The following is a 27481-nucleotide window of genomic DNA, read 5'->3' on the forward strand; positions in this document are numbered from 1 at the left end:
ATGATTCTGTCATCTTTGCTCATTTAATTGTCACAATCAGTAGCTCGCTACAACACGGCGGTCGTTTCTCGTTCCCTATCTAAATAACTCTAGTACTTAGTGTGATGACAAAAATTGTATCGATACTCATTAGAGTAGGCTGTAAGTGCAATACCTTGTGTTTGGATTTGTGACAAAAATTTTGAAGGTAAGTTTGACAGTTTGCAAGTTCTTTGTTTGAAAATTGCGCCAAATAATTGTGTTTTTTCTTAATTCCGAATATTGCTTCATGAGCCAACTCCAATCTGTAGGTTCGATTCCCAACCGGGTCGGTTGAAGTGGTTTTGGGATTTTCGAACATCCTCAGCAATAATATAGAGTCCAGAATTTTTTTCGATGAATGTTTTATAGAAATGTTGTTTTAAAAACACTTAGACGGTTTGGTATTAACTGTAAGCCTATATTGTAGTTTAAATTATGAATAAATGGATGGGTCGTAAACCGTAAATAGTGAAAAATTTGTGCTAAAATTATAATTGTAGGTATATGCACCTCTGCATAGTCTGCATGTTAATTAGGAGATTAACAAATGACGTTAAGCACCTGAGTGTAGCGTGGTTAGTAACAAACATTTCAGGGTACAATTTAAAATACTTGTTAGGATTTATTTACAGTTAACTTAATTACAAATGCAATCAATCAGTTAAAATAATTATTAACTACACCGACCTCGCGTGACACATGCACATTGCGGTGCTTTTCCACCAGAGATGTGCTATGCTACATTGCTGGGGATGCGTTAAGCTTCTATCAATCATATTCATAGGAACACATACATAGCTTAGCACTGGTGAAAACGGACTCAACTAAGCTAGGTATGTTTTTAATATGGAAAGATGCGTGCTATGGATGCGTATTATGTATGTATGATATGTCTGCTATGGATGGCTTCCCAATAATCGATACATTGCATACTCTAGCTGCGCATCTTCCTCGCACGGCTAAATAACTTAGCATCAGTGGAAACGGTCACGTAATTTTACAGCATAGCTATTACATCTTTACATCTTTTCAGCATGCTACAAGCACATCTCTGGTGGAATAGCACCCTTGATAGACTGACAGATGTAGGTAGGTATATTTATTTATTTATTTGAATTAAACTGTATTTATTATAATTCTAGCAACACCATGGTGCACTCGATCCCTATCACAAACATCTCCGTTGGAGTGGATGGAGTAATTCATACGGTAAGATTTATTTACTAGGTAACTAGTATTTAATGATAGTAATCTAGATAGATAGGTTTTACACCTAGGTGATAAATAATGAAATCACAGTTTTACTACATAGGAAACTGATGATATAAATCTATTAATGTAGGTACTCGTAAATCGATATTTATTAAATAATCGAAGTATATACTCAAGGTAAGTTTTATATTATAGGTAAAGACAATAAAGTGCCTTAGTAACTAATAAATGTCAGAAAACAATAAGTGTCTACGTATTGTAGATATCCCTCAAGGACTGGTATAAATTAAGCAAAAAGGGATTGCCAAGCAAAGGGTCTGGTATTCGGTTCCCGACTCTAAAAGTACCATCACCCATTTAGATTTTTAGAAAATTATCTATAGGTTATATCACTGAGTCTAGAATTGTTCCCATGGGCAGCAATAGGTTGGATGACCGGCTGCTATGCAAAGTGTCGCGGGTTTGATATCCGCGTCGGTTAAAAAGTAATAATGACATTTTCTGATTGAAATGACTATTGTTAGACCGTTGTCAGGAAATTTGGGCGGTGTTTCAATCCCGTGGCTCGGAAAGTACGTAAAGCCGTTATTGCTGCGCCTGACCTTTCTCCGATCGTGTCGGTCTGCCGTCCTATCGGGTGTAGATCGGCCTAGTTAGAGCATGTGCATTATAACATCTCTTGCTTGGCGGGCTAGTCGAGTTAGACAGACTGGCCTCCGTGAATGAAATCGATGGAGAATTTTATTTATATTAGTAGGTTGCTCCCATTACCTACATAAAACTTATAATTAAACTAACGAATAGTGAGCGTTACATTGATTAAAAACGCATTGTGCACTTCTCCCATCCACTTCAGCATTGAGAGTCTGCATTGAAAGATTTAACGCAGCTATTTACTTATCTCTTGAGTGCCGGAGAGGTCCTATTGTTTCATCAAGAACGGGCATTAATCCTTCTATTCTTCAAACACCCTTCACGCTTGTAACCCTTCAAGAGATTGACAGATATGTTTTTAAAACTGTCCGTTGAATAATTACTACCGAAGTACGTTGCCAATGCATTCTATTTTGGGGTGCTGATGATGATTGTGCCAATTTATTATCGAATTGTTTTGTAACTAGCGGTCGCAGTTGTGTGTGTTTTTGTTTACAAACAATTAGTAGGTAGATAGATTAACATAGTTCTAATAGTTGAAAAGAAAGTTATAAGTAAATTGTGTTAGCTTTGTATAAAAATACAGGATATTTCTCTTAGGTGTGGCATTCTTCTGATTAAGTGGTAGTGATTAACAGTTTTATTGTAAAGGAAAAGTTTGAAATTTTGTAGAAGTGTGTTGCATCTAGAGTGTTTTGGATGAAAATTCAGGTAGGTACCTTCATACCTACATACCTGTTTGACGTTCAAACATGCCTTCCGGGTCTAATTAAATAAATTATCTTGACTTTAATTCGCCAGCTTTCGTTAGAAACTAGGAGTTTCGCACTCGAAATTATATCGGAATCATTTCTTAGAACTTGGTTATGAAAATACCATTTACAAGACATCTTAACAATTAAGTTGATCTCATCCAACCCATCTACGTAGGTATATAGGTAATTAGTAAAAATCTAGGTAGAATAAAAATCTAATTTAAATAACTATACCTACATATCTGTAACCTACATTCCTGACTGCTCATTTACTACATCACATTGCTGACATAGGTACTAAAAATGCAAGCGTTGCATTTCATTGGTCCGGTAGAACAATCACACAGCGATAATATTGTCGTAAACTGTAGAGTGAACCCATGGTATAACCTCAAATATGAGCCAGTGTCGATGTTCCTACAGTGTAGTGAGCACCCAGGTAAGGAAATAGGAAGTAAGTTGTACCTAAACTAGGTCTATATTTCTAGACTAATAAATAAAATTGGAGTGTCTGGTTGTAACATTGAAATAATCACTCAATTTATTGACTGATGCTGAGCTGAGGTGCTACTCTTATTATAGAAAAATATTCTAAGCTAATGTCAGAGCTAGTATATTTATAAAGTTACTGTATTTTAATGTCATTGATTTTTCTCTTAATTCTTTACTTATAAGTAATTCTTGAACCCGACAGTTCCCTATATTGGGACTGTCTAAAATAAGTAAAAACTTTAGTAACCCATTAGCATCAGTCCAGTCTTTTAGAAATTCATACCTGAACTTCTAAAGGGTTAACTAATGTTTCTATAGAGAAAATATTTACTGTTTTATTAGATAGTTGTAAATGAGTTGTATTAACGAATAGGAAACAAAACATTATACAGTTTTCTTAACCTCTGGTTATTTTTAGACTCCATACCAATTCAAGTTACCTTAAAATTGGTTATAACCACCTTACTTTGGCTGAGCAAACTGCTTCAACCTTGATTTCTATGTAATAAGCGAGTATGTAACAAACTGTGTACATTTCGCACCCAATTGCTAATAGATCCACATTTAGCCAGCTATAGGTAGGTACCTACATATTACACGTGTAGGGATTGCAAAATTGTTATCATATTTGTGTAAAGATGAGGAAATAATCATCGGAAGGACGACGAGTAGTTAGAACTGTCACTAAGGGTGCTTTTCCCACAGAGATGTGCTATGCTACGCGTAATTGATAAAAATATAATCAAGAAAAGTTTATTACCCGCTACCATTTTCGACAGTTCCTTTACCAGGAGTAAGGATTGCCAATGTCTAATACATATCCTATAACTCCAGGTGCCCGATGGAGATGGCGCATCAGACAATGAGAGGAAGGGCAACGTCACGTACGGCATCGACGACATACCGCCCTGGTACCTCTGCATCTTCATGGCTTTACAGGTTCGTAGTTTATACTATCTTAGTATCTGATCTATGAAGGAAATTACGCTGAGAACAATAGTTCCTTTTTTTAATTATAACCTAGAAAGAAAAATAGTCCACATTAATTAGAGATAAAGTAATTCTTACCTAAATAATATTTGTCTAAGGTACAATAAAGACTGGTACAGCATCATGCCACGAGCCAATTAACGGGTGTTTTTGATTCAGTTATCTGTATTCTGTATTATTGATAAAGACAAAAGCAAAATGAGGTTTGTGCGGCCATGTTTGTGCCGGACAGGGCCGCCCGCGGCGCTGTGGTCGCCCGTGCAATTACCTCCCCGTACCTGATGTAGCCCTGGTAGCGAAGTTTCGTTCGTTTATACATTTAATTTAAATTTTGTGGCAGAATTTAATGGGGTAATGTTTTCATTAAGTTTTGTATATCATCCTATGTAGCTGTTGAATGTAAGTAGCTTCCAACCAGCTGAATTGTCTGTACGATTGGTGCGGTGGCTGGGACACTGGCTGCCGTGCAATGTGTAACGGGTTCGATTCCCGCACAGAGCAACTCTTTGTGTAATCCACAAATTGTTGTTACGGATCTGGGTGTCAATTTTGTATGTGAACTTGTATGTTTGTAAACGCACCCACAACACAGAGGAAATCCTAATAAAAAGAACGTTTAATAAAAAGAAAAGAAAAGCTGTTCTGGAAGTAAGTGGGGTTGGGGGAGGGCCTTACAGCAGTGGCCAGTGGATACTGTGTACTATTTACTCACATACTGCTATATTTTCCAGCACTACCTGACGATGATCGGCGCTATAGTGGCGATCCCGTTCATCCTGTGCCCCGCGCTTTGCATGTCGGAGACAGACCCCGACCGCTCCAACATCATATCCACCATGATATTTGTTACTGGTACGTTACTATTGTTGCTTTCAGTTTACTACAATTTTAACCAGGACTTACACCGTATGGGGAAACCTCTTATGACTTAATTCAAACCACATAAATGTTATCATCTTGGCTGACAATATACAAAAAATGAGCGGAATACACCCAGTACCAAAAAGTTCATTACTCTCATTGAGCTAATTTGAACATTCTTGGCAAATATACCTAACAACATTCCTAGACACATTATAGCTCTTCTGTGGCCAAAAAACATGTGGACAACAATTATTACTTTTATTATTTATTTATTGTGTTTGAAAACTTATGTTTTTAAATGTTGTGTTTTCTTTGAAATATTTATTTGCATTATGCTTCTGTGGACGAGTATTACTTGTAGTTTTAATTTAAATCGTATGAGTGATATCCGTACTGTATATTCTTCCGACTAACATAACCGAGAAAATAACTTTACTCACACAACTAAAAAGTAAAATATACTATCTCTTTACTTCTTATACATCCAAGTATTCATATGGCAATGTGCTCCAAGTAGGGTAATGTGAAATGTAGCTCAAACTGCAGCCAATCTGTCAGTGCAGTTAGTTGCGTGGGTGTTCGAGTTCATGCCCCGGGGTTGGAATTTGGCGTCTTCATTCTACTAAGACACCATAGTTAGTTAGTTAGGTACCTACATACCTACTACAGTGATGTTTGCTTCCAAGTTATGATTAAGTGGTTTAGTAAGGTGATATTCACACGAGTCATCATTGGCCACTTAACTTAAAATGTAAAGATGACCTGTTTTAAACTTCTTCCTTTCTTATTTACAAGGATCATATATTTACTGCCTTGTTAACTGAGTGGTCGCGACTGCCGGGCAAGGGGTCTCGGATTCGATTTCTAAATTGAGCAAATATTAGGTACTAGGCTTTTTTCGGTTTTTAGAAAACTTCTCAGTACCTAGTGGCACGGAGTCTGAAAATGGCAATAAATAGGCTTATCCCCTATTACATGGGACTAATAACATAATTGCCAACAGTGGGATTATGTGCCATAATGTGCACCTCTGCCACGCGATATTGCCAGACGATACTTATTATTATTATTTAAAAGCATAAATTTAAAACAAAAGACAGATTTATTGGTACTTCAACATTGATGATACAATGACGTTGATCTTGCTCTTGAAATTAATGCAGTTCCCAATGATAAGAGAGTGATAACAGATAGGTATCAGCCGTATCAGGTGCAGTAATACTAAGCAATTGCACTTTATAGGGCCATAAACCGTCTGTTGGCACAACAGCGTCATTGTATTTACAAACAGGGAAGTTTGTTTAGGAATCTTTCAATACTATTATGTAGATATAGTATGTAGTCAGGTAGGTAGGTAGGTAGGTAGGTAGGTAGGTAGGAGATCTTTATATTTAACTTAACGATTTGGTCATGTTTTGTTTGACTACTTATTTAGGTATGTACTCGTATCTACAAGTAGGTAGCATTTTATTTATCTGGTTATTTAGTTATTCATCTCTGGTGAATGAAATATTCATAATTAAGGTAAGCTAACCAAATAAGGCCTACCTTATTTTTATTACCGCCTAGCTCGTAGGTTTAAAATGACAATGGGCTGATAATTTCAAATTATTATATTTATTTATTAAACTTTGTAATAATGGAATCAAAATGGCTTTAGAAACAAAAATTACAATTTTGTAAACACAAATAACTAAAGTGTCACTTTGGCCTTATTGGGAACCCTATGTCTTAATAAGGCCTCAATAAAAACTAGTAAGTGTTCAGCTTCTTAATTATAACAAAACTTTGTCAATGCTTATAATAAATGTAATGAGATCTTAATAATTAATTTTGGTCATTATACATCAGGCTAAACGAGTTTCTCATCATGTAATACCCAAGTAACACCTTTGAAGTCATCGGTACCCCAGCGTGCCCCAGCATCAGTCAAACGAATGAGAATAACTTCTTGTTCTGTAGCCAATTTAGCGACTGGCCTAGCTTTCGTGTAGTGGAAACCACTCTTTAGATGATGCGTACTTCTTTGGAAGTTATATCTGGCTGCAGCAGCCTACCGGGTAAAACAGGGTGCATAAAATTCGAAGGGTGAATAGATACTATGAAGAATTTCCCGATATCCATTCACCCCTTTTCTGTATCTATTCACCCCGTTTACCCCTTTCTACCATTTTAACAGCGTTTTCCATCTTTTGCAAAATCCATTGGCTTTCTTTTTGACAGAAGCTGGTGATCCGTTTTCTATGAAATTAATGAAAAACAACTATGCCGTAATAAGGCCTACACGTTTTTTTTGTAGGCTTTATTAGGGCATGGCACATAGGTAAACAAAACAACGATTATATGAAATACACCGATATTATAGCTATTTCACTAATGTGAGGAGATGGCTAAATGTATAATTGTCATATAGACAAAACACGGCACGTCGTATACTGATAAATATAAAAATACTAACAGTTTACGCTACTCGAATTTTATAAAAACTAAAGTGCGCCCCACGTCGTGATTGTTTTCGTCTGTAGGTTCCAACATAATCGCGGCACGGGTTGCTTGCTGTGCTCAAATTAGTTAAGTAATGTGCATGCACACTTCTACAAACTTTGGCGACCATTTGACATCGGGAAGAGGGAAATTTTCAAAATAGGCTTTATTGGGGCATAGGCCTTATTTGGTTAGGTTACTATACTATAGTTACTATACTTACGCTTCATTGTCATCAATCATATCAGACACAAGACGTCCACTGCTGACCATAGGCGTGCTCCAATGACTTCCAGGTAGGCTTGTCGGTAGTGACCTGCATCCAGCGGCTTCCTGCGACCCTAATCAGGTCACAGATCGTCTATCCACCTTGTGGACATGCTTACGTAGCTACATAAGCTTAGTTTCTAGTTTCATTACGATTCACATAGCTTTCATAAGGCATTAGGATCAGCGAATTTTAAACCGATTTATTAAAGTCCTCAACATCATGCTTTCCTGGTAACCTTACCTATCCATACACAAGCATAGCACATGTAATCATTAAAACCTGTCCCTTTACAATTGAGAATCCAGCTCAAAGCGAGCGCCGTACTAACAATATTTCTCAGAACAATGGACGCGCAATCAGGATGTAATTTGAAACGATTTGTTTCCAACTAGACTGATTGCGCTGCGCTTTCTATTGAGCTGGTGATATGACCAGAGATTTTCAAATAACATCTGCGTTTTATCCTGTAGTGCACTTTTTAAATGTTACACCTACCTTTCAGTGGCTATATAAAAGTCTCAAGCTAATTTAGATGGACCTTCCAACAAAATTCTGAAGCCCATTTTTTAGGTTTTACCTGACTCACGAATTGAATTTAATGATCATCCGTGTGTCCTACTGGCCCGGAGGTTTAAGACGCCCGCTTCTTATAAATGAGAGCGCGGGTCCGAAACCTACCAATGGTTAGTACCAATGCGACTTTTTCCAAGTTATATGTACTTTCTAAGATTATTTAGACACGTCTGAGCTTCATTGAAGGAAAACGTCGTGAGGAAACTTAGACTTATACCTTATGTTTCTAATTATAAGTTTGAAATCGCCAACGCTTCTTGACAACACATTAAGCAACCTTAGTGATTAATACTCAAACCATCTACATGTGAGAAGAGGCCTTTGGTCAGCAGTGATCACTTACAGACTGTTTATGATGATGTGATTATATTATCATCCGTTATTCAGCTTTGACATTTACGATCACTTGACCAACGAACATTACGAGTTTAGATACAAAATATAATCAAAATACTGATACATTTCTCCGAGACTTCGAGCGCGTCTAATTAACACGCTAAGAACGCCTGCGGTGAATGTAATAGCAACATGCGGTCGGATAGAAGTTGTTTGCTCTTGCGTTATAAGTCATTAAGAGCAGAGTTACATTTTAGAGTCACCGAGACAATATTTATCTCTAATTCTGTTGTATATTTTGCTGGGTTTATTATTGTAGTTCGACAGAAATTATTGAACTTTTTACAGTTATGTAGGAACATTTTTTATGAGGATAATAAAATGAAACTCTCTGCTGCAGACTTGCAGCTGTAACTGGACTGAACTGTTGATTGAAGTATATTTCATTTTCTAAAGATTTATTAACAGCACTTGAAATGCCAACTTCCATATAAAACTAAATCAAAGAACCAGCTTTTGTTCATAAGGTACCTATTTAGGTAAAAAATATAGGAAAACATTTATAAAACTTAGCAAAAATTATTGTAAGCTTTGGAGATGCTGGGATTTGAACCCAGGACTTTCAGCATGCGAAGCAGACACTCTACCACTGAGTTACATCCCCTGATATAAGTTGGGTCGTAAATAGTGTCCGGTACATACACTACGTTAGTACATTGGCAGGTACCTATTTAATATTCAGTCAGTTACTTTCACCGCTACCGCCAACGGCGAGGTGAACTTGTTGGCAATTGATACATTACATATTTTGTGCACATACCGACATACACATTCAAGTTTGGTGTCACATCATGAGATTGTGGTTCATAGTGATTACCTTACAATAAAATAAATAAGTAGATCGACTCTTTATCTTTAGTAGGTCAGTTTTTCTAAATACCTTCTGACTATCTAAGATTGTACAGAAAGCACTCGTAAATACAATTTTTAACGTCACGCCTTTTATCCCACAAGGGGTAGTATACAATGTACACCCATTTTTTTACCATTTGTGTTATAAGTCCCATGTAATAGGGGGTGAGCCAGTTTTTTTTACAGACTTACAATTTTCATTATATTTTTTCTTCTATAGGCCTAATAACATGGCTCCAAGCAACATTCGGCTGTCGACTGCCCATCGTCCAGGGTGGGACCATCTCCTTCTTGGTGCCTACCCTGGCGATCTTGAACCTGCCGATGTGGCAGTGTCCTCCGGCCGAGGAGATAAACAGCATGACGGATGAGGAGCAGAAGAAGGTCTGGATGAGCAGGATGTGTGAACTGTCTGGAGCTATTGCTGTGTCGGCGCTGTTCCAGGTGTTTCTTGGTGAGTTTTGGATGTATGACATCCTTATTTCATCACGTCTTCATTTCTCGACACGATTAAAGTTTCATTCAATGTAACATCTCTCTCAGCTTATGTGTTAGCAGGTACAAGTACCTTTTTCGGAACCGGGAATTGAACCCAAAAAAGCTGTATATTGATAGCGTTTAGCACTAGTTCATTCAGTCAACTAACTCATTAATCAAAATTTAAAGAAATTCTTGGAGAGATCTGGAAGCGCATAGACGTATGTAGAATGCAATATTATGTCACATATGTATAGCATAAGTGACGTCAGGTCACACAGCATAACAAGTCACAGCTTCAAAGTACGTGGCCCACGTGCCCCATAACACAATTGCGACCCAAACAAGAATTTAATTAAACCGAAGCGGACAGTTTTTGCTAACAAAGTAATAAACTAATAGGCTGTTCCGGGAGACGGAGCAAAGAGTTTTTGCGTCGCATCGCTGGTGACCACGGAGAATGGAGATTGGGAGTACCATCTGAAAAATTGGCAGTGCAATAGTATTAATTTTGTGGTGCCACTATAGTCAAATTCTGCCTACCTTTGTAACCTAATAGCTGCTTAAATTGCTATCACCATGAGTACATATATCTTACTTTTTAAGGCTACTGAAGCTCGATGAATTGTGACATGTGTGTAGGAAATTATTTAACAAATGACTGTACTTACACCGAAAAATCCAAACATGTTTTTTCCTGTTTCTATAACACCACTGTGTTACCTATTTACTTTACTTATTATGTTATCGATATACTCACGTAACTGTTCGACAAGGAACTCGACTAGTTTCAAGCCTTGCTAGAGGCTCATATTCATGAGCAGCATTCTGCGAATTTTCTCTTAATTTTTCTTTTCGTATTCCAACAGGGTATCCTCCTTACCTCTATACTCCATGGCCAGTAACTAAATAATGCCGCCATGTTGGCATGTTCCCGCGCAAAATAAACTGTGGCCACTGCGAGCGCTGCTTTGACGCAAAACTTTTACTTTTTAAAAGCGCACTCTCATTTACCTTTGCGTAGTTTTTCAAAGAAACTTTGTAAGGCACTTTTCATTTTCCCCATCGAGTAAGTAAATAGGTAATAAAGTAGCTAATAGAAATGTTTTCTTGTAAAACATTGCTTGTTTATAGTTATTACTTAGTGCTTTGCTGTTTACTTAGTGCTAGCAAGTAGCAGCAATGTTTTCTGCAATTTTGTTACAGTAAAATTTAATAAAGTTGCTGTAAAATCCTATTAAGTATCGCAAAATGTAATTGAGTTTCTCGAAGTCGAAATCCCAGTTTATGCGACAACGAATCACTAATTAGAAACCTATGTTTCATTTCTAGACCACTACCTATAATAATTTAACATACCTACCCACATACAAAGTACTAGGAGATAATATGTATTTCGCTATCTATGTCAAGTCTTGTAACTGTCTTTCGAGTCTTGAGAATCTAAGTCTGGCTTACAAGATGCTAGATCAATCAGATGACCTAGATTGTGGACGACCTATTTCCTATGCTGTTAAGGTTTCATATTGCAATCTCGATATAATCGATCCATGACGGGGTAACATCAAAGCGATTAGGGGATGAGGTGGAAGAACGAAGGATGGACGAAGTTTAAATCGTTTACATCGTAATAGTGAGAATTTTATTTTAGTTTTTTGTAACACGGTATGCAATCGGTTGTTTCATCTATGCAATTGGTTGGCACGCAGCGTGTAGCGGTTGCGGTTCCCATATGGCGCAATTGTTTGTGTCCACAAATTGTAGTTTCGGGTCCGTGTGTCATGTGAATGTGAAATTGTATGTTTATAAACGCACCTACGACACAGGAGAAGATGCTAGCGTGGGGCAAGGTTTTATTTAAAAAAGAAAACAAATCTAGGTTGTCCATAGCTATCAAAGTTAGTTATAGATTTAGAATTTGAAATACCTGATGTCGATGAATTATGAATATTAAGAAGAATAAGTTTGGATTCATTGAATTAGACAGCAGTAATAATAAATACGTAGTTCTGTTTCTTATTACACAAACTAACTTCTGTATATATAATTATCTATTCTATTAATTAACATTCATGAGAAAAGTTTCTGTTTACGTAATGATCAAAATTGTATAAAAATCCTTTGAATAATGTTTGAGTTGTTCACGTTGAAGCAAGGTAACCAACCAAACAAAATAATGTTTTTTACAATATGTGGTGAATTTTTGTTTATTATGATTTGGCTGTAAGTTGACGTTGAAGCTCGTTGAAGTTTCATGAATGAGAGTCCCTTCCGACTTGAAAGTTGTACAGCTTTTTCAATTATTTCACGTGTGTTATTTAACTGTAATTTTCAATTCATCATCAAAAGCCTATAAGTCACCACTGCTGATCAAAATGCCACTTCTCATATAGAGAAACTTTGAGCATCAATCACCACGCTTGCTCAATACGGGTTGGCGATTTCAAACTTTTAATTAGAAATTATTAGTTCAGGTTTCCTCACGATGTTTTCTTTCACCGTTTGTTAGTGGTGTTTAAATAATCTTAGGAAGGACATATAAATGGGAAAAAGTGATATTAGTACTTGACGTTGGTAGGTTTCGAATCCTCGTGCATGAGAAGTGGGCGGTGTGGGAGTATTTTCAATAAATGTGGTGAATTAATTACTTCCTTATCTGCTATTACAAGCTCACTGAGCAGTGCGAGAGGGACGGAGCTATGTAGGTTGTATATCTCCGTCCCTCTCGCACTGCTCAGTGAACGACCATTCTGACACAATTGTAATAGCAGACTAAGGCCCCAGGTCTCCATGTCCAGGTTACTTCGGAGTGATTGGTTCGCTGCTGCGCTTCGTGACTCCCCTGACTATAGCCCCCACGGTGGCGCTGGTGGGGCTGACGCTGTTCGAGCATGCAGCCGAGGCAGCTTCTCAGCAATGGGGGATAGCAGCCGGGTAAGTCTGAATTCTTAATGTATTGATTAGCTTGTTTGATGGTTTAATCTGCCCTAATATATAAATCTAAAGAGTTAATCTACACTAATATATGTATAATATCACGCTACCATCAAAAGTAGCTAAGCAGAGCTGGTGAAACCGCATGGGAGTAACTAGTTACATTTAACCAGCCATAATAGACCATTCACGGTTCGAATTTGATTGAAACAAGTTGGTGGTAAGTAGTTTGAAAGTTAGAAGATATGTTTTCTTCCCGATTTATCTTTTAAGTTCAGGACCGGTTTTGTGAGCTTAACTGATGCATATTGTCACTTATTTCGTATAAAAATAAGTCATATTATTCGCCAATGTCTTAATGAAGAGAAACAACATTTCTTTGACGTTAAGTAAAAAAACATAACCTACGTAGGCGGTGTGACTCCTTATACTCACAGTGACACAGACCTCATCAAAGGCAAAGTTACAGAGGCAATCTCCACCTCAATTACATAATACGTATAATTTCCAAATTAAGCCGGATGTGGGTTACTGGAGTGGCAATCTGACGAGAAAACATCAATTTGTTAACAACGTCACGAAGCCGGCCGCATTTCGTAAGGGTAAGGAGGTTACTGAGACAAACTCTGGACTATTTGAATAGATAAGGTGACATCAGACCGAGTCGTTAATCGATTGGCTGAAATAGACTGCTAAGATTAGAGGTATTGAGTTAAACTCCTAGTTTGAGCAAAGTTTTAAGTCTGCGGCTCGAACGGAGTGATACCACGGCCTAATAGAAAATCGACGTGAAACAACGCTTGCGTGTTTCGTTGTGTGAGTGAGGTTACCGGAGGTCCAATTACCCCTCTTCCCAATCCCTGATTCCCTAACAACCCTTAAATACCTAACCTTCCTAAAGGCCGGCAAAGCACTTATAATGCCTCTGGTGTATTGGGTGTCCATGGGCGGCAGCGATTGCTTACCATCAGGTGAATCGTCTGCTCGTTTACTGGCTTATACCATAGAATTATTGGGGTTGTTTTGACTTTCAAAAATGTATTTTAATATCTTTTTTAAAAACAGGATATTTGGGACTTTGTGGGTGAAATTACAAAACAATATGCATAGTTAACTAATCGTTTAAAACGTATTATAGCACATACATAAGTGGGTACCTACATCAGTTAATTTTCTACTTACTTTACATCAAAATGATTTAGGAAGGCACAATATTCATCGCGTTCTAATATCTATTGGAAAACCTTTTACGCATACGGTTTTATTAATTACCTTCGCTTAAATTAATTAGTTGGCAAACCAAATTACATAGAGGATGTTATGTGTGTGTGAGTTAGAATGTGTGTCAGGTGGGATTCGCGAAATGCTTGTACCAGGATCGCAGAGCACGCAGAATGTCAAAGGTGAACGTACAGGCTCCATCGATTTGTATTGCTATTGCTAGTTATCACTGCCCGGCCGATGTAGGGCGATGTGTTGTCCAACTCGTTGATTGATGTGTTGAGCGGAATCTCAGTTATTGGGAATTGTTTGGTTAGTTAAAATCTAGTTTGTTTGATTGGTTTTTGAGCTGCAGCTTCGTCCAGAGTATTATGAAGTGTTTGTTTTATTTTTCGCTATTTGCAAAACGTTTGAAATAAGTGAATATGAGTTTATTCGCAATACTTTCTATATTTTCTAAATAGATGCGAATTAGGTAAAAGTTAGGTAAAAGATACTATTATACTAAAGGGGACTTCTTTCAATAAACCTAATGGCTCTCCCTGATTTAATACAATCATTTAAAAAAACATACTCAAAAAATAAGTTAACTAAAATTTTTGCCTGTCTCGACCTAGTATGTTACTCCACAAGTACTCCATAAAATACTAGGACAGCATGAGTATGATGTATCTACTTTTATAAAGTAAACTAACTTATGGAAGGGCTGCACGAGGCGAGTCGACTAATAGATTATCCGGACAGGGCGATCAGGCGCGAGCCGGCCTGGCTAAACTCATTACCGTCCAAGCTAATGGAAAACTTACAATATTTTAAGATAGAATTTCATATTTATTACACATTTTTTATGTAATGAGAAATGGGACCAGCCAATGATTATCTTGGCAGTATTATTATTTAAAGGACTATGCTCAATGTGTCCCCATCCTAATAGCACTTCAAGACCTATACTATCTCTTCAGATATACATACATTTTTTATTAAAAAGTACATATCTCTTCAGCAGAAAAGGGATTGATAAGCTGCAAATGATATATCCATCAAACATTTCTTATTTAATAGTTTTCGTGTACTTCACCAATCTGTACTCCAGGCGGTCGTCCCTAATGAATACTTAATAGTTACAAAGAATAATTTCCTCTAATGAATAGTTATGAAGTTATTGTTTCCCGGTCAGTAACTGAGGGTTCCAAGCCCACTTGTTGATGCACGCACACTTCACTAGCAGCCTTTGTTACTCAGTAGTTTAGGCAAGTTTTCACTTTAACGTTGATAAATGAAAGGCTTGATTTTCCTTTGTGATTTGTTACGATAAGCTCGTATACTTGGTTGACAGTTAGTCACCGTTTAGTTCGTAATAAAGAATTGCTAGTTGATTACACATTATTTCCTTGCGTCAGATATAAAAAGAAAAATTGGAAAAGCTTTTCCTTTTTCAATTCGCCCATATCCTGCCAAAATGTCTTTGTTCGTGCTTCCGGTACCAGGATATCATAAATGTGAACACGTAGGTTGAACGAGGTGAGCGGTCGTCATAGTAACCGGGTCGCCGGCCTCCCCCGGCTGCAACAAGTGCGCTCTATTGATTTCATCTGCATACAACTTCAACCAATGTGTTGTATATCTCGTAGCAGTGAAATGTTTAAAACCTTACGTTGTTGGTTAATGAAGTAACCACACCAGAATGTAAAATGATTACCCCAAACTCATTTCGAGGAAATAGTTGTTCTTTTTTACTCGTGCCTTTACAAAAGTCTTATTTTTTAACTTAAGTTTTAATTAAAATACCAGCTTTGGTGCCCGTTTAAGATTAAGAGAACAAAATGAAGAATTTAATAACAAATACGCACTAGTTCTGTACCAAAAAGTTACTACGCAGTTTTAACCGTACGCATGTTGCGTTGTAGAATACTCTCTACCACTTCTGTGGTCCTGGTACTATGCGTTAGATTTTTTTTTTTGTGAAAGCCACAGAGAGAGATTGGGAGTTGGGGACACACGTCATAAAGAATCTAATATTGAATCAATATCAGTCAAACATCAATCAAATTAACTTTTTCGATCAAAGTTCTCGTTTACTTTTGATTTGATTTTAAGTATTACGGTTCTTCGTTCATCTCGATAAATAAATGTACAGAAGAGAAATCAAGACATGTCAACGTCCGAGCGAGTAACTGGTTCACTACAGATTTAACAGAGTAACTACCTCCTATTCTCTGGAGACAGTAGTACTCCAGTACACAGTATGGAATTGCTGGTTGCCTGTAAAATATGTATGTAGCAATGAAATTACACTGCTGCAAAGGAATTGAAATTGTAGCATTTAGATGGAGTCAGAACCAACATTCTACATCATCCTAGATCGAATGCAGCAATTTCCAGAAGAATTTGCATGAATATCAAGCAAGAATATACATGTTATTTGTCAAAATATCTAAAGCTTTAAACTAGGTCAAAGTTCGTAGTAATATAATTTGAGTTACGTCATTAAATTTATACGAAGCGCGAGTTATTTGCCATCCAATATGTCGCTAATGAAGTATCGCGGCGGTATTGACTCGGCAACGTTATCAGTTAATTAGCGACTGTAATGGACTAGCTTTTGGCAGGATAATAACGGTTTTATGTGCTATTTCTAGGCACCAATTAGTGCCAGACTATAGTGATAGCCTGGAGAAATTAGTTCGGGTTCCTTTTTGCGATTTTATCATGGTTTTATGAGTATTGATTTTCGGCTTTCGTTTGTTTGGTATTATGCTTAACTTGCGATAATGGAATTTCTTATACATGACATTCATAACTAATATTTACACAATGAAAAGTGAATATACATATGAGCTTAACTAAATTACATCCCCTCAGACGCCATGTAAGGACTAAGCAATCCTCTTAATTTATAATTCAAGAAGATTATGATCAAAAGTCCTTTGCAACTGTAATATTACTTTGGAATGGAAAAGCGAACGTTTTGCATAGAAAATGTATGAAAGCGGAGTGCAATAACCTCGCAGCTTGTGCGGCTTCTAACTCAACTAAGTATAATAATTTATATTTAATTTTGCTTTTCCATTACAACACTTTTAAATATTTAACTGGGATGAAGTGCAGCGTTCTTTGGGATGAGTATAATATGAATACTGCCAGTTTCACAGGCTTTTGTTAACTAAGGTACTTTCATTTTGTCCTGTACACGAGTCAGTAATTAATATTTATTATGTATACGTTCGGTGATTGCAATTCTATTATTACATATGTTATGCCCAATGGTTTGATTTGTGGGACTCTGAAAATTAATCAACATATTTCAAGCTTCCTTTAAAACAATTTCACTCAGTTTTAAACCTAACTTAGAACAACAGAGAATTAATACAGCAATTTACAAGCCCTGTCAGTATCATGTTATCAATAGCTTCTGAAACTTCTGTTGCCCTAGTACTTCCCTTCGTGTAATTCGAGCGAGTTCATTACGGATTACCCCGGTTTCTTTGATCCTCGCCGTGTAATCGCCTCCATTTTGTAATTAAACGCACTTTACCGGCAACTCTTTTAACTTTGGTTTAATTTTAAACCGTATCTTAAGGAGTGAAGGTTGAATTTCTAAAGTAAAGTTAGTTGTTGTTATTGAAAGGAGGTAATCAGATAGATAATTAAGTTTCTCATCCTTTGCCAGGTTTCTTGTTTTATTGTTGTTAGTCTTGTTTTCTTTGATAAGCAAATATTTTGTTTGTTTAGAGTAAAAACTTATTTTTAAAGAGCTTAGCATGCCTACATTTTACCATGAAAAACTTCATACATTTTTATATCTTGTCTACACAAGAGATCCCGCGAGTGAAACAATAGTCTACCCAAACAACTGTTACGATTCCACGGCTTGGCGCGAAAAATTCTCACAAAATAATCAACAAAAGTAGAACAATCCGGTTCTACAAATTGTATAAAACGTCTGAAGGCATATTGATCAAATTGAAAGTTGATCCACTTAAGGCTGCGCTAATTTTTCTTTTTTCGCCGACTCGATTGAAATCGCAATGGATTTGGCGGGAACTACGTTTTGTGAGCAAAAAATGCAATATGGCGTCTTGTTCGCCGATGGTAATATGATTAAGGGAAAAAATGAGATGCTTCGCTCGGCAAGCGGGGCATGATATTATATTTCAGAGACGCCAGGACCTGCAGCTGAGTCTGTTAACAAGCTGGTAAGTTTGTTGACATCGATCTGAAGATAAAACATCGCTGCAATATTGGATCTTTGTGTCCTAGATAGCGATATGCTATTAGACTTGAAAGATGTAAAATCCTAGGACAGCCATATGAATAACAATTCAGTAGGAGTCAAATCGAAATGAATGTAGTTGATTTGGAATCAGTTGGATAAGTGTGAATACACATTTAGAAGACGTGGAAAAAGAAGTGCAAATTAGGCTTTGAATACATTTCTAATTAAACATTTATTTAGTTAAGTATTTGTTAGACAACTCATAGAAATTAGAATGTCTAACTAAAACAAATATTAAATCGCACTCTAAAGTTCGTAATGTGAATGTGTGTGGGGAAGCTCACAGCTGAACCTCATCCACTACTCCACTAGTGGTATTGGAGTGGGCGTCCATTGGTGCAACGCTCGCGATCCAGATTATGCAAGCGCTGCTTTGTTCGCGCAAACAATGCTTCCCGCCACAAAGAGCCAACCTGCCAACATGGCGGCGCAGTTCGATTTTTGATTTTTAAACATTCTGCCGTTGAATATTTAACGGTTTCTGAATTAGTTGCTTTTGGTACTTATGAGTTTTGACTGCAATGTGGTTTAAAAACTTTTCATATAATATGTATATGTATCTGTAGGTACTGAAATATAAGCGTCTAGCGTCTGCCTATTATTCGGCAGCTATAAATCGCCATAAGTCCTTTATATAATATGATAATCTACTATATATTATGTATTTCAAGACCTTGGACCAAGAACTTTAGCTCATACAAGTATGGAAAATATTTTTGTTAATAACTTTCCTTTTACAAAACGGGTTTATTTCCGACAATTCTCATCCGTAAACTAATTCTAACCGCACTTTTTCATTCAAACGGAATGAAAATTTAATTTCATTCATCGGAACAATGGAATGAAGATGGCGTGAGCGATGCAATCTCGTGATTGGAAATATTTGCCTTGATAGTTCAGACGCGGGGGCGGGCAGGGCCGGGAATATTCTATGTGCGTACTGGATCCGGATAACCGCAGTTATTGAGGAAAACTGGATTTTAATATGGAAAACTGGAGCAAACAAGAAAGTCTAAAATAAACTCATTTGGAACGCTAAATTCTATACGTTATCTGCCTTAATTAATTATGTCTTACACAGTAGTCAACTACATACACATATGTACATACATCGTATTTATTATTTTGTTGGTAACGAAACAGACTATAAAATATAACCATTCAAATAGAAAAATAAGGCACAATTCCCAAGAACCCGTCGTTCTAATCATTGATACGAGTATTACGTGGAAACCAACAAAGATATCAGTGTTCACATCTGTTCGAGTTTCTCATCTATAGACTTACGTTAACAATACGAGAGATGAATGTCGCGTAGAATGGAGAAGCAGGTGGGTGCTCACAAAACGTAGACTGGTCTAATCTCTTCGCTTGAGTGCCAGCGACGCGTTCAAACGGAATCTTTTCTTAAACTCCATCAAAGGAAAGCTCTGAATAAAATTCTAGATAGTTACTCGCACATACAATTTCAATCGTTATTTTTTAATATAGCTCCTGTAAGCTCGGTGAGTCACGTTCCTGTAAGGCGTGGAAGCCAGCCTTTGCGAGCTCTCCTCGAGTCCTATCGAGCTATCGATATTTCTTTGAAAAATTACTTTGTGTAGGTATTCGACGACTGTCTCGTTTACTGAGAGATTTGAATCGAAGATCTTTTGATTAAATTTCCAAGAATTTTTAAATTGTAAGAGTTATTAATATAAAGCCAGACCAGCTTATCAATTAGACGAGGACTCGTAGATAATTATGTATGTTATTTTGTTGCAGGACATTCACACTGCTGACAATCTTCTCTCAATGCATGACCAACGTCAGCATACCCACCCTCACGTGGACGAGGGACAAGGGGATCACTATTGTTTGGTTTCCACTATTCAAACTGTTCCCGGTAAGAAAATGAATGGATTGATTTGACTAGTTCCAATATTTAAATTACAATTCTACGTGTACCCCTATTAATTAGGACTTATAGCAGAAATATACATTGTATAGCGGCATTACGTGCCGTAATGTGCACCTCTGCCTACCCCTTCGAGGATAAAAAAGGCGTGACGTTGCGTTTTTACGCTGCAAATCTACGTGTATATTTTAACTAATTAGTTCATTTGTTGTAACTTATCAAGAATGTCTTCTTAGAAACTTTGTTATTTACCATAGTTTGTAAATACCGATACATTCATAATTTCCTAGTACTGTTGTAGTAATATTTGAATGTTTTTGTCCGCAGGTATTGCTAACGATAGCAATAATGTGGGCGCTCTGTGCCATACTGACGGTGACGGGCGTGTTCCCGCCGGACCACCCTGCCAGAACTGATGTCAAGCTGAACATCATTGAGGATGCACCATGGTTCCGGGTGCCTTACCCTGGTAAGATATGTACTGGCTTAATTTTTGTAACCTTTAATACGGTGGAAATTTTACGGTGAAGAAATTAAATTTATAATTATGGCATGGTGATTTATAGCTGATTCATAGTTGATTTATCATTCTTTGTATTTGAAGACACCATTGTCCAGCAATGAAGCAATGGTTTACAGAATAATGTATTTTTGTACGTGAAATCATCTTAGCTAACGATAGAAAAAGTATAAAAGATGGTGGTTGTGTTCTATGTAGGTCAATGGGGAGTGCCGACGGTGAGTGTGGCAGGAGTGCTGGGCATGCTGGCTGGAGTGTTGGCCTGCACTGTGGAGTCCATCAGCTACTACCCCACCACGGCCAGGATGTGTGGTGAGTATACAACTTAAATACCACAAACTCATGTCAACCTCGAAATCGTTTCGTAGCTGCTACTACTATGTAGATACCGATCACAAAATCCTATATCAGTATCAAAACCGTTTCGTATCTGCGACAATTATTAACAATCACTTGTACAATCAACGTTTTCAATTAAACCACGTTTGTCAATGATCGAATAGATAATAAACATGGTGATTTCTTATTATAGCCATAATTACTAAATATTTTTTTTATTTATTATTTACACAAAATACACAATAATACAATAAATAACAAATAGCAACCAAAAAACCACTAAGGTTTAGAACCGTGCTATGGAATCTGCCGATGAAAAAACCGTGCTATGGAATCTGAAAATGTTACAATATGGAGGTAGGTACAATAATCTTGCTTAAATAGTAATTAGACGGCTACATAACTTACTGTCTTATCTTAAAAGTCAAAGTAAAAGATCATGCCAATTTGTCGGACCAAAACATTAAAAAGGCAACACTTTTCAAGTTTTAGCATATTCTTTTTTTTCCACACAGCGGCCCCCCCACCTCCCCTCCACGCCATCAACCGAGGCCTGGGCACTGAGGGTCTGGGCACAGTACTGGCTGGACTCTGGGGCTCAGGGAATGGTACCAACACCTTCGGGGAGAACGTGGGAGCCATTGGAGTCACTAAGGTAATAGGAATTAGAATTAGACTTGGTTTATTAGAAGTAATCGTTCAGCTTTCATACTTTTCCTTAACGCTTATTAAGGCAACCTGTAACGCACTCTGTTCATAAGTATTTGACTGAATACACTTTTAACACTTTTAACGCTAAGGGGGTTACCGGTGACCGACGTTAGCGGAGGATTTGCCTTCAACAGTTTTCATACACTTTTAATTCTTGTATCATTATAAAATTTAGTAGTTATGTAATGTAGATTTGATGACCTAAAATGTTATGGTACCATTCAGCTGATTAGGAATTGGAAGGTGGTTGATGGAACCTTGGGCTACCTACCTACGAACTACGAACATTCTGCAAAATTTTATTAAAATATTTTAGTCTTAGTTGTTATTATTATTTAGTCTATATTTATTTTTTTAATTCAAGTTACGCTATTATTACCTAACTTGCCTATTTTAATGTTACTTACTTTCTAATAAAGAATAACATTTTATTAAAGGGCAAAAGGTAGTAGCAACATTGTCATCACAATGTAAACACGAAGCACACAATGTGGTTGCCACACAGAATATCACATTAGATGTTCTATCTGCCTGTAAATTGCCAATTACAACTTGTACCTGTACCTAACATCTGTAGTACGATAATCGCTTTCTAAGTGCATTGTAAATTGCATTCTATGACCACTCAGTCTAGGTACAATTTCCCTTGATTGCGGCAGGATAACCGCAGATAAGCTCGCATTTGTTATTTTATGTTAACTTTCCGGTACAGAGTGCAAATGACAGGTACACTCCATTGTTGTGGTGACAAGTTCAAAACCAATGGACATTTTGGATCACGCACAACGGTGTAGGTACTGTTTAATGTTACAATTATTATGTATTAAGTTTTTTTAAAGGAGATTAACAAAAAGCAAAATTGATGGTTGAAATTGATTTGCAGTAAAGCTAATTTTCGCTGTTTATTTTATTAACACAGCGATTTAGTTATTGCCACGTAGGCGAAAGAAATCTAGACTTCTACCAGGGTTTCCTCATGATTAGATAGTATACAAAGATTTTTTTGCACGTAACCGTAACAGATGCCTTATAATAACATCGTGAGACATACTAAGAAACACCTGAGTAAACCGCTTTAGTTAATTCAATGATTCTTGAATTTTAAAAGACATCTGTTGTAAATATTGGTGAGAACTTATGAACGTATCCTATGGACGTTAGCAATAATTCCATCTTCTTCAATACCAGTGGTGTCACTCAGTGTGTCAGTTCAAAGCCGAGAGGATATATCGACTGCATCACATGCCATGCTTACAGCCGCCGCATAAATCCATCAAACTTGAACAGAACAATATTGCTGTAGATAAAAATAGGGAATACTCACTTATGTAGTACCTATGTGTGTGTATAGAAGTACGCTTCTGTGTAAGTGTTTACTGATTTCTTTGTTTCGATCGGTCATACGGAAAGGGCATCTCTTGTTTGTATTTGTCAATATTTAGTCGTTATTAGTTGTTGTTTGTTGTCTGACCACGACTTATTTTAGTTTTGGAATATTCTACAATACTTTTAGAATGGGTCCTCAAAGGTGTTGACAATGACTCATATGAGCTATACTATCTTTTTTATAACATATTTCTACCTTTTTGGGCATAAAAATACGACCAGCATTCCCAACAATAATTCATAGGTTAAATATAAAAGGTGAAAGCTAGCAATACTGTATTTGCGATAGTTCCATTCCTATCATAAACATACTTATTTTTTGGAAGTGGATGAAATTTCTTGCTCGTTCTTCTCCATTCGAAGCTACACTTTGGAAGGAGCACCTAGCTGCACTGACAGGCAGACTCACGGACAATTCAATTTGACGTTTGAAAAGTGCCTTATTTAGGATTAATTGACATATATGCTTTAAAGACTTCTTATCCAATATATATGGCTTTCACGCTATAATGCGGAAGCGTTGTGCGTCGGTGATGAGACGCATGCGGGCCAGCCCGAGCAGCCTTCTGGGCGTGTTCGTGGACCGCTGGGACTCGTCAATGTGGCGGCACTGGATGCGACTGCACACAGAGGGTGGTCGCGTCCAGGGTCTGGCATAGGACGGCGCTATTGTGTGGTGTTTCTTTATTCTTTGTGTTTATCTGTGTATGTACTAACAATAGTTTTATAAGGATTTTATATGGTACTAACAATATGAAATGGCTTTTTCTATACATATAATAAAATCGTAGAAAAGTGCTGTCTGTACATTGAAAATAAAAATAAAAAAAATAGCAGGGGTTATTGTTATGTCGATGTCGAACCCAAAAATGTAATTAACTTTTTTTTTGTCTGTTTGTCTGTTTGTCTGTTTGTCTGTTTGTCTGTTTGTCTGTTCGTCTGTGCGCGCTAATCTCAGAAACGGCTGATCCGAGTTGGATGCGGTTTTCACGAATATATTGTGGGATGCTTAAATTTACATTTAGTGTTTGTTTCATGTCAATCGGTTCATAAATAAAAAAGTTATGTCAAATTAAAGAATCACGTCGAACATTCTATGCTTATACCATTAATCTCCGCAACTATTTGACGGATTTGGTTGAAATTTGGTACAGATATAGTTTAGAACCTTAGAAAGGACATAGATATATTTTTATTTCAAAAATCAAAAAATAAAAATAAGAAATAAATTATTTATAAATAATTCTATGTCGATCGTTACACGACTTCGGTTCATGTTATTGTTTTAATTCATCGAAAAAAAGTAAATAAATAGTAAAAAGGTATGAAAAAAATAATATCAATATAATAAAACATTTAGTACAAAGAAAATGCTCTAACGGAGTATAGATAATTCTATGTCGATCGTTACACGACTTCGGTTCATGTTATTGTTTTAATTCATCGAAAAAAAGTAAATAAATAGTAAAAAGGTATGAAAAAAATAATATCAATATAATTAAACTTTTAGTACAAAGAAAATGCCCGAACGGAGTATAAATAAATAATCCAAGTTGTCTTTATCCTCGATAGATGGCGTTGGGATCGAAATAGATCGCGCTATGGTTTCGTTACATTCATTTGGTTGGGTATCGGCCGAGCGCTTCGGTACTATCGTAGAAAAAGTGTATTATCAGTCGTATGATTATTTGTCTGTAGTGGTCCTGCTGTTTCGTATATTCTAAATTGGTTTCGTTGTATTTGTCAATTAATAAGTTTATTTGTTGGGCTGGTTTTTTGGTTAAACTATTTAACGTAGGTTTAGTTTGATATCGATTATTAGTAGTTACTGTAGTTAGTTTTTTTAATAAAATTGTAAGTCTAATTTATAAATTAATTAGATTAGATTTAAGTCGTTTCTTTTAAATTATTTAGTTTAAGCTTGGTTATTATAGCATAGAGGATAGGTTGTAATATAGTTTCTTTTTTAATTGTTATAAATTCGTAATTCGTAGCTTTCTTTAGTTTTAAGTTAGTTTAAGTCCGTTTTTAAACTATTTTTTCAATGCCCTAAGTGAGTATACATCTATTAAATTCAAACGCAGAGCTCATTATGTTGATTTTTGAAGAGTTCCCTGGAATATCTTCCACATCTCATTTTTGAAGAGATCCCGCGAGATCGGGAACTATGTGGTTAAAACCAAAAATTTGCCGGAAGTCACTATTCCACGCGAACGAAGTCGCGGGCAAAAGCTATCTGTAATAAATGTTTATTCTATTCTAATATAGGTAGGATCTCGTCGCGTGGTGCAGTGGGCTGCAGGTCTGATGATAGTGCAGGGAGTGGTCGGCAAGCTGGGGGCCGTGTTCATCATCATCCCGCAGCCCATAGTCGGGGGCCTCTTCTGTGTCATGTTCGGGATGATTTCTGCTTTCGGTGAGTTTCCTGTAATGGGGATAGCAGAAATTAATTAAGTTTACTCTAGATCGCAAAATAAAGTAATGTAGGTAGTGTAGAATGACTTGCAGGTTACCGGGGTATATAGACAGTAAAAGTCCCACACGGTAGAAGTAATATAAAGTTTATTGTCTTACACAGACATAAGAGTTCGACACAACACAAGTATAGTTCTTAGAAGGAGTGAAAGATTTATAAAAGCGATAGATACAGAAAGCACAGAATTACATAGGTATAATTATTAAAGCGCGGCGAGGTTATACAAGGCTAGCTAGTAGTCTAAGCAGAGGCGTCAAGCAGACTCTTCTAGAGTTGCGGGTTTAGGGAACAGAGAGTATAGTTCCCTAAGGAAAGGAGGATCCTCCGACCAGGCGGGGTGATCATGCCTGGCGGGCGTTCTGCCCAACTGTTGTTCGTTGGGATTTTCTATCCGTGTTAATTCGCATGTAAACTTCATATGTGCGATGCAGGGTATTTGTGACGTCATCCGTTGATTTGCTCGTCGATAGTCTATGTGCGACTTCTGTCATCTGTCACTTGTCACTTGTCAGAGTGTCGCCACAGTAATAATTCATATTAATATTATAATTCAACATTTTGGAAAATCTCATTATTTCCTTGACTTGAGGTCACATCAATCAATATAATAAAAATCTGATAAGTTTTCATAAGCGTATTTAAAATGTGAGTACCAGGAAAACATAAGCTACAGGATGTTTAAATTTCGAACTGTATTCATAGGTCTATCAGCGCTCCAGTACGTGAATCTGAACAGCTCCCGGAACCTGTACATAATTGGGTTCAGCTTGTTCTTCCCGCTGGTGCTGACTCGATGGATGGCGGCACATAGTGGCGTCATACAGACCGGGGCGGAGGCACTGGACGCTGCGCTGCAAGTCTTGCTGTCTACTTCTATACTGGTGGGAGGCCTCATTGGATGCTTCTTGGATAATGTTATACCTGGTGAGAAACTCCTACTGTTTATGATTGCCTGGTAAAACTTATGACTAAAATAAGTAAGATATTATCGTTATTAAATTACTTCATCACATGCCTATGCTTATCAGGTACGGATGAGGAGCGAGGGTTAGCAGCTTGGGCCAAGGAGATGAGTTTGGATGCAGCAGGAGCATCTGAAGAGGGAGATACATATGACTTCCCTATAGGAATGGGACTTATACGGAGGTAAGAAACTGTCGATGTAAGATAAATCTAGGACAATATTAAGATCTCGTATAATTAGGGCAGACTGGACTGAAATTGAAAAGATTTTTCATTTTATTTCTTATTGTTTTATATTTTTATATGTATGTATTGTTATTTTTAGGTGGAAATGGACCCAGTATCTACCATTCATGCCCACGTATCAGGCTGGCAAGTTCACTGCGCTGTTCACGAAGAAAGAGAACTAATGATTACCAGGGTTCCATAACTTTAGTGGTGGTTCTTGTAATGTGGAAGTCGATCTTATTGCTTATGTGATAAGGTTGGACTTGACATACGATTGAAGTGAGTTCTTTCTTTTAATGAAAAGATTAAGTCAAAGGTGTCGTTTGTTCAACTTAGCAGATTTTTAAATATTTGTTACGTAAGTCTTACTTATATTACTTGTACTTACTTATAAGTATTATTATATTAGAAAAAATGTACATACAATGAATTATAATTGTAAAATTAAAAATCTAAGTTTAAATAAAACCGTAACAAAAAGCATTGTAA

General features: G+C 36.9%; 1 protein-coding gene and 1 non-coding gene across 4 annotated transcripts; one reads left to right on the top strand and one right to left on the bottom strand.

Moving 5' to 3' along the window:
• LOC118264141 (solute carrier family 23 member 2) lies at window positions 1-27481 on the top strand. Of its 3 annotated transcripts, XM_050704699.1 has the most exons (14): window positions 1-187; window positions 1164-1230; window positions 3969-4073; window positions 4856-4976; window positions 9785-10018; window positions 12840-12975; window positions 20237-20357; window positions 20697-20838; window positions 21088-21201; window positions 21744-21883; window positions 25594-25741; window positions 26504-26725; window positions 26830-26947; window positions 27090-27481. In XM_050704699.1, the coding sequence occupies exons 2-14, from the start codon at window positions 1171-1173 to the stop codon at window positions 27172-27174; spliced, it is 1746 nt and encodes a 581-aa protein (XP_050560656.1). In that variant the 5' UTR covers window positions 1-187; window positions 1164-1170; the 3' UTR covers window positions 27175-27481. The 3 variants fall into 3 exon arrangements, with proteins under 3 accessions (XP_050560656.1, XP_035432438.2, XP_035432437.2); XM_035576545.2 differs by lacking the exons at window positions 1-187; window positions 1164-1230 and adding an exon at window positions 2437-2598; XM_035576544.2 differs by lacking the exons at window positions 1-187; window positions 1164-1230 and adding an exon at window positions 2966-3081.
• Trnaa-cgc (transfer RNA alanine (anticodon CGC)) lies at window positions 9245-9316 on the bottom strand. The gene has a single exon. It is a non-coding gene; the product is annotated as a tRNA-Ala (tRNA).

The sequence above is a fragment of the Spodoptera frugiperda genome, chromosome 26 (assembly GCF_023101765.2).
Source record: "Spodoptera frugiperda isolate SF20-4 chromosome 26, AGI-APGP_CSIRO_Sfru_2.0, whole genome shotgun sequence".
Lineage (NCBI taxonomy): Eukaryota > Metazoa > Arthropoda > Insecta > Lepidoptera > Noctuidae > Spodoptera > Spodoptera frugiperda.

Excerpts from the sequence above, each read along its gene's own strand:
- LOC118264141 (XM_050704699.1), top strand. The coding sequence starts at position 1,171 with ATGGTGCACTCGATCCCTATCACAAACATCTCCGTTGGAGTGGATGGA. Across the intron at positions 21,884-25,593 it reads GAGCCATTGGAGTCACTAAG|GTAGGATCTCGTCGCGTGGT; the intron begins GTAATAGGAATT and ends ATTCTAATATAG. Across the intron at positions 25,742-26,503 it reads CGGGATGATTTCTGCTTTCG|GTCTATCAGCGCTCCAGTAC; the intron begins GTGAGTTTCCTG and ends CTGTATTCATAG.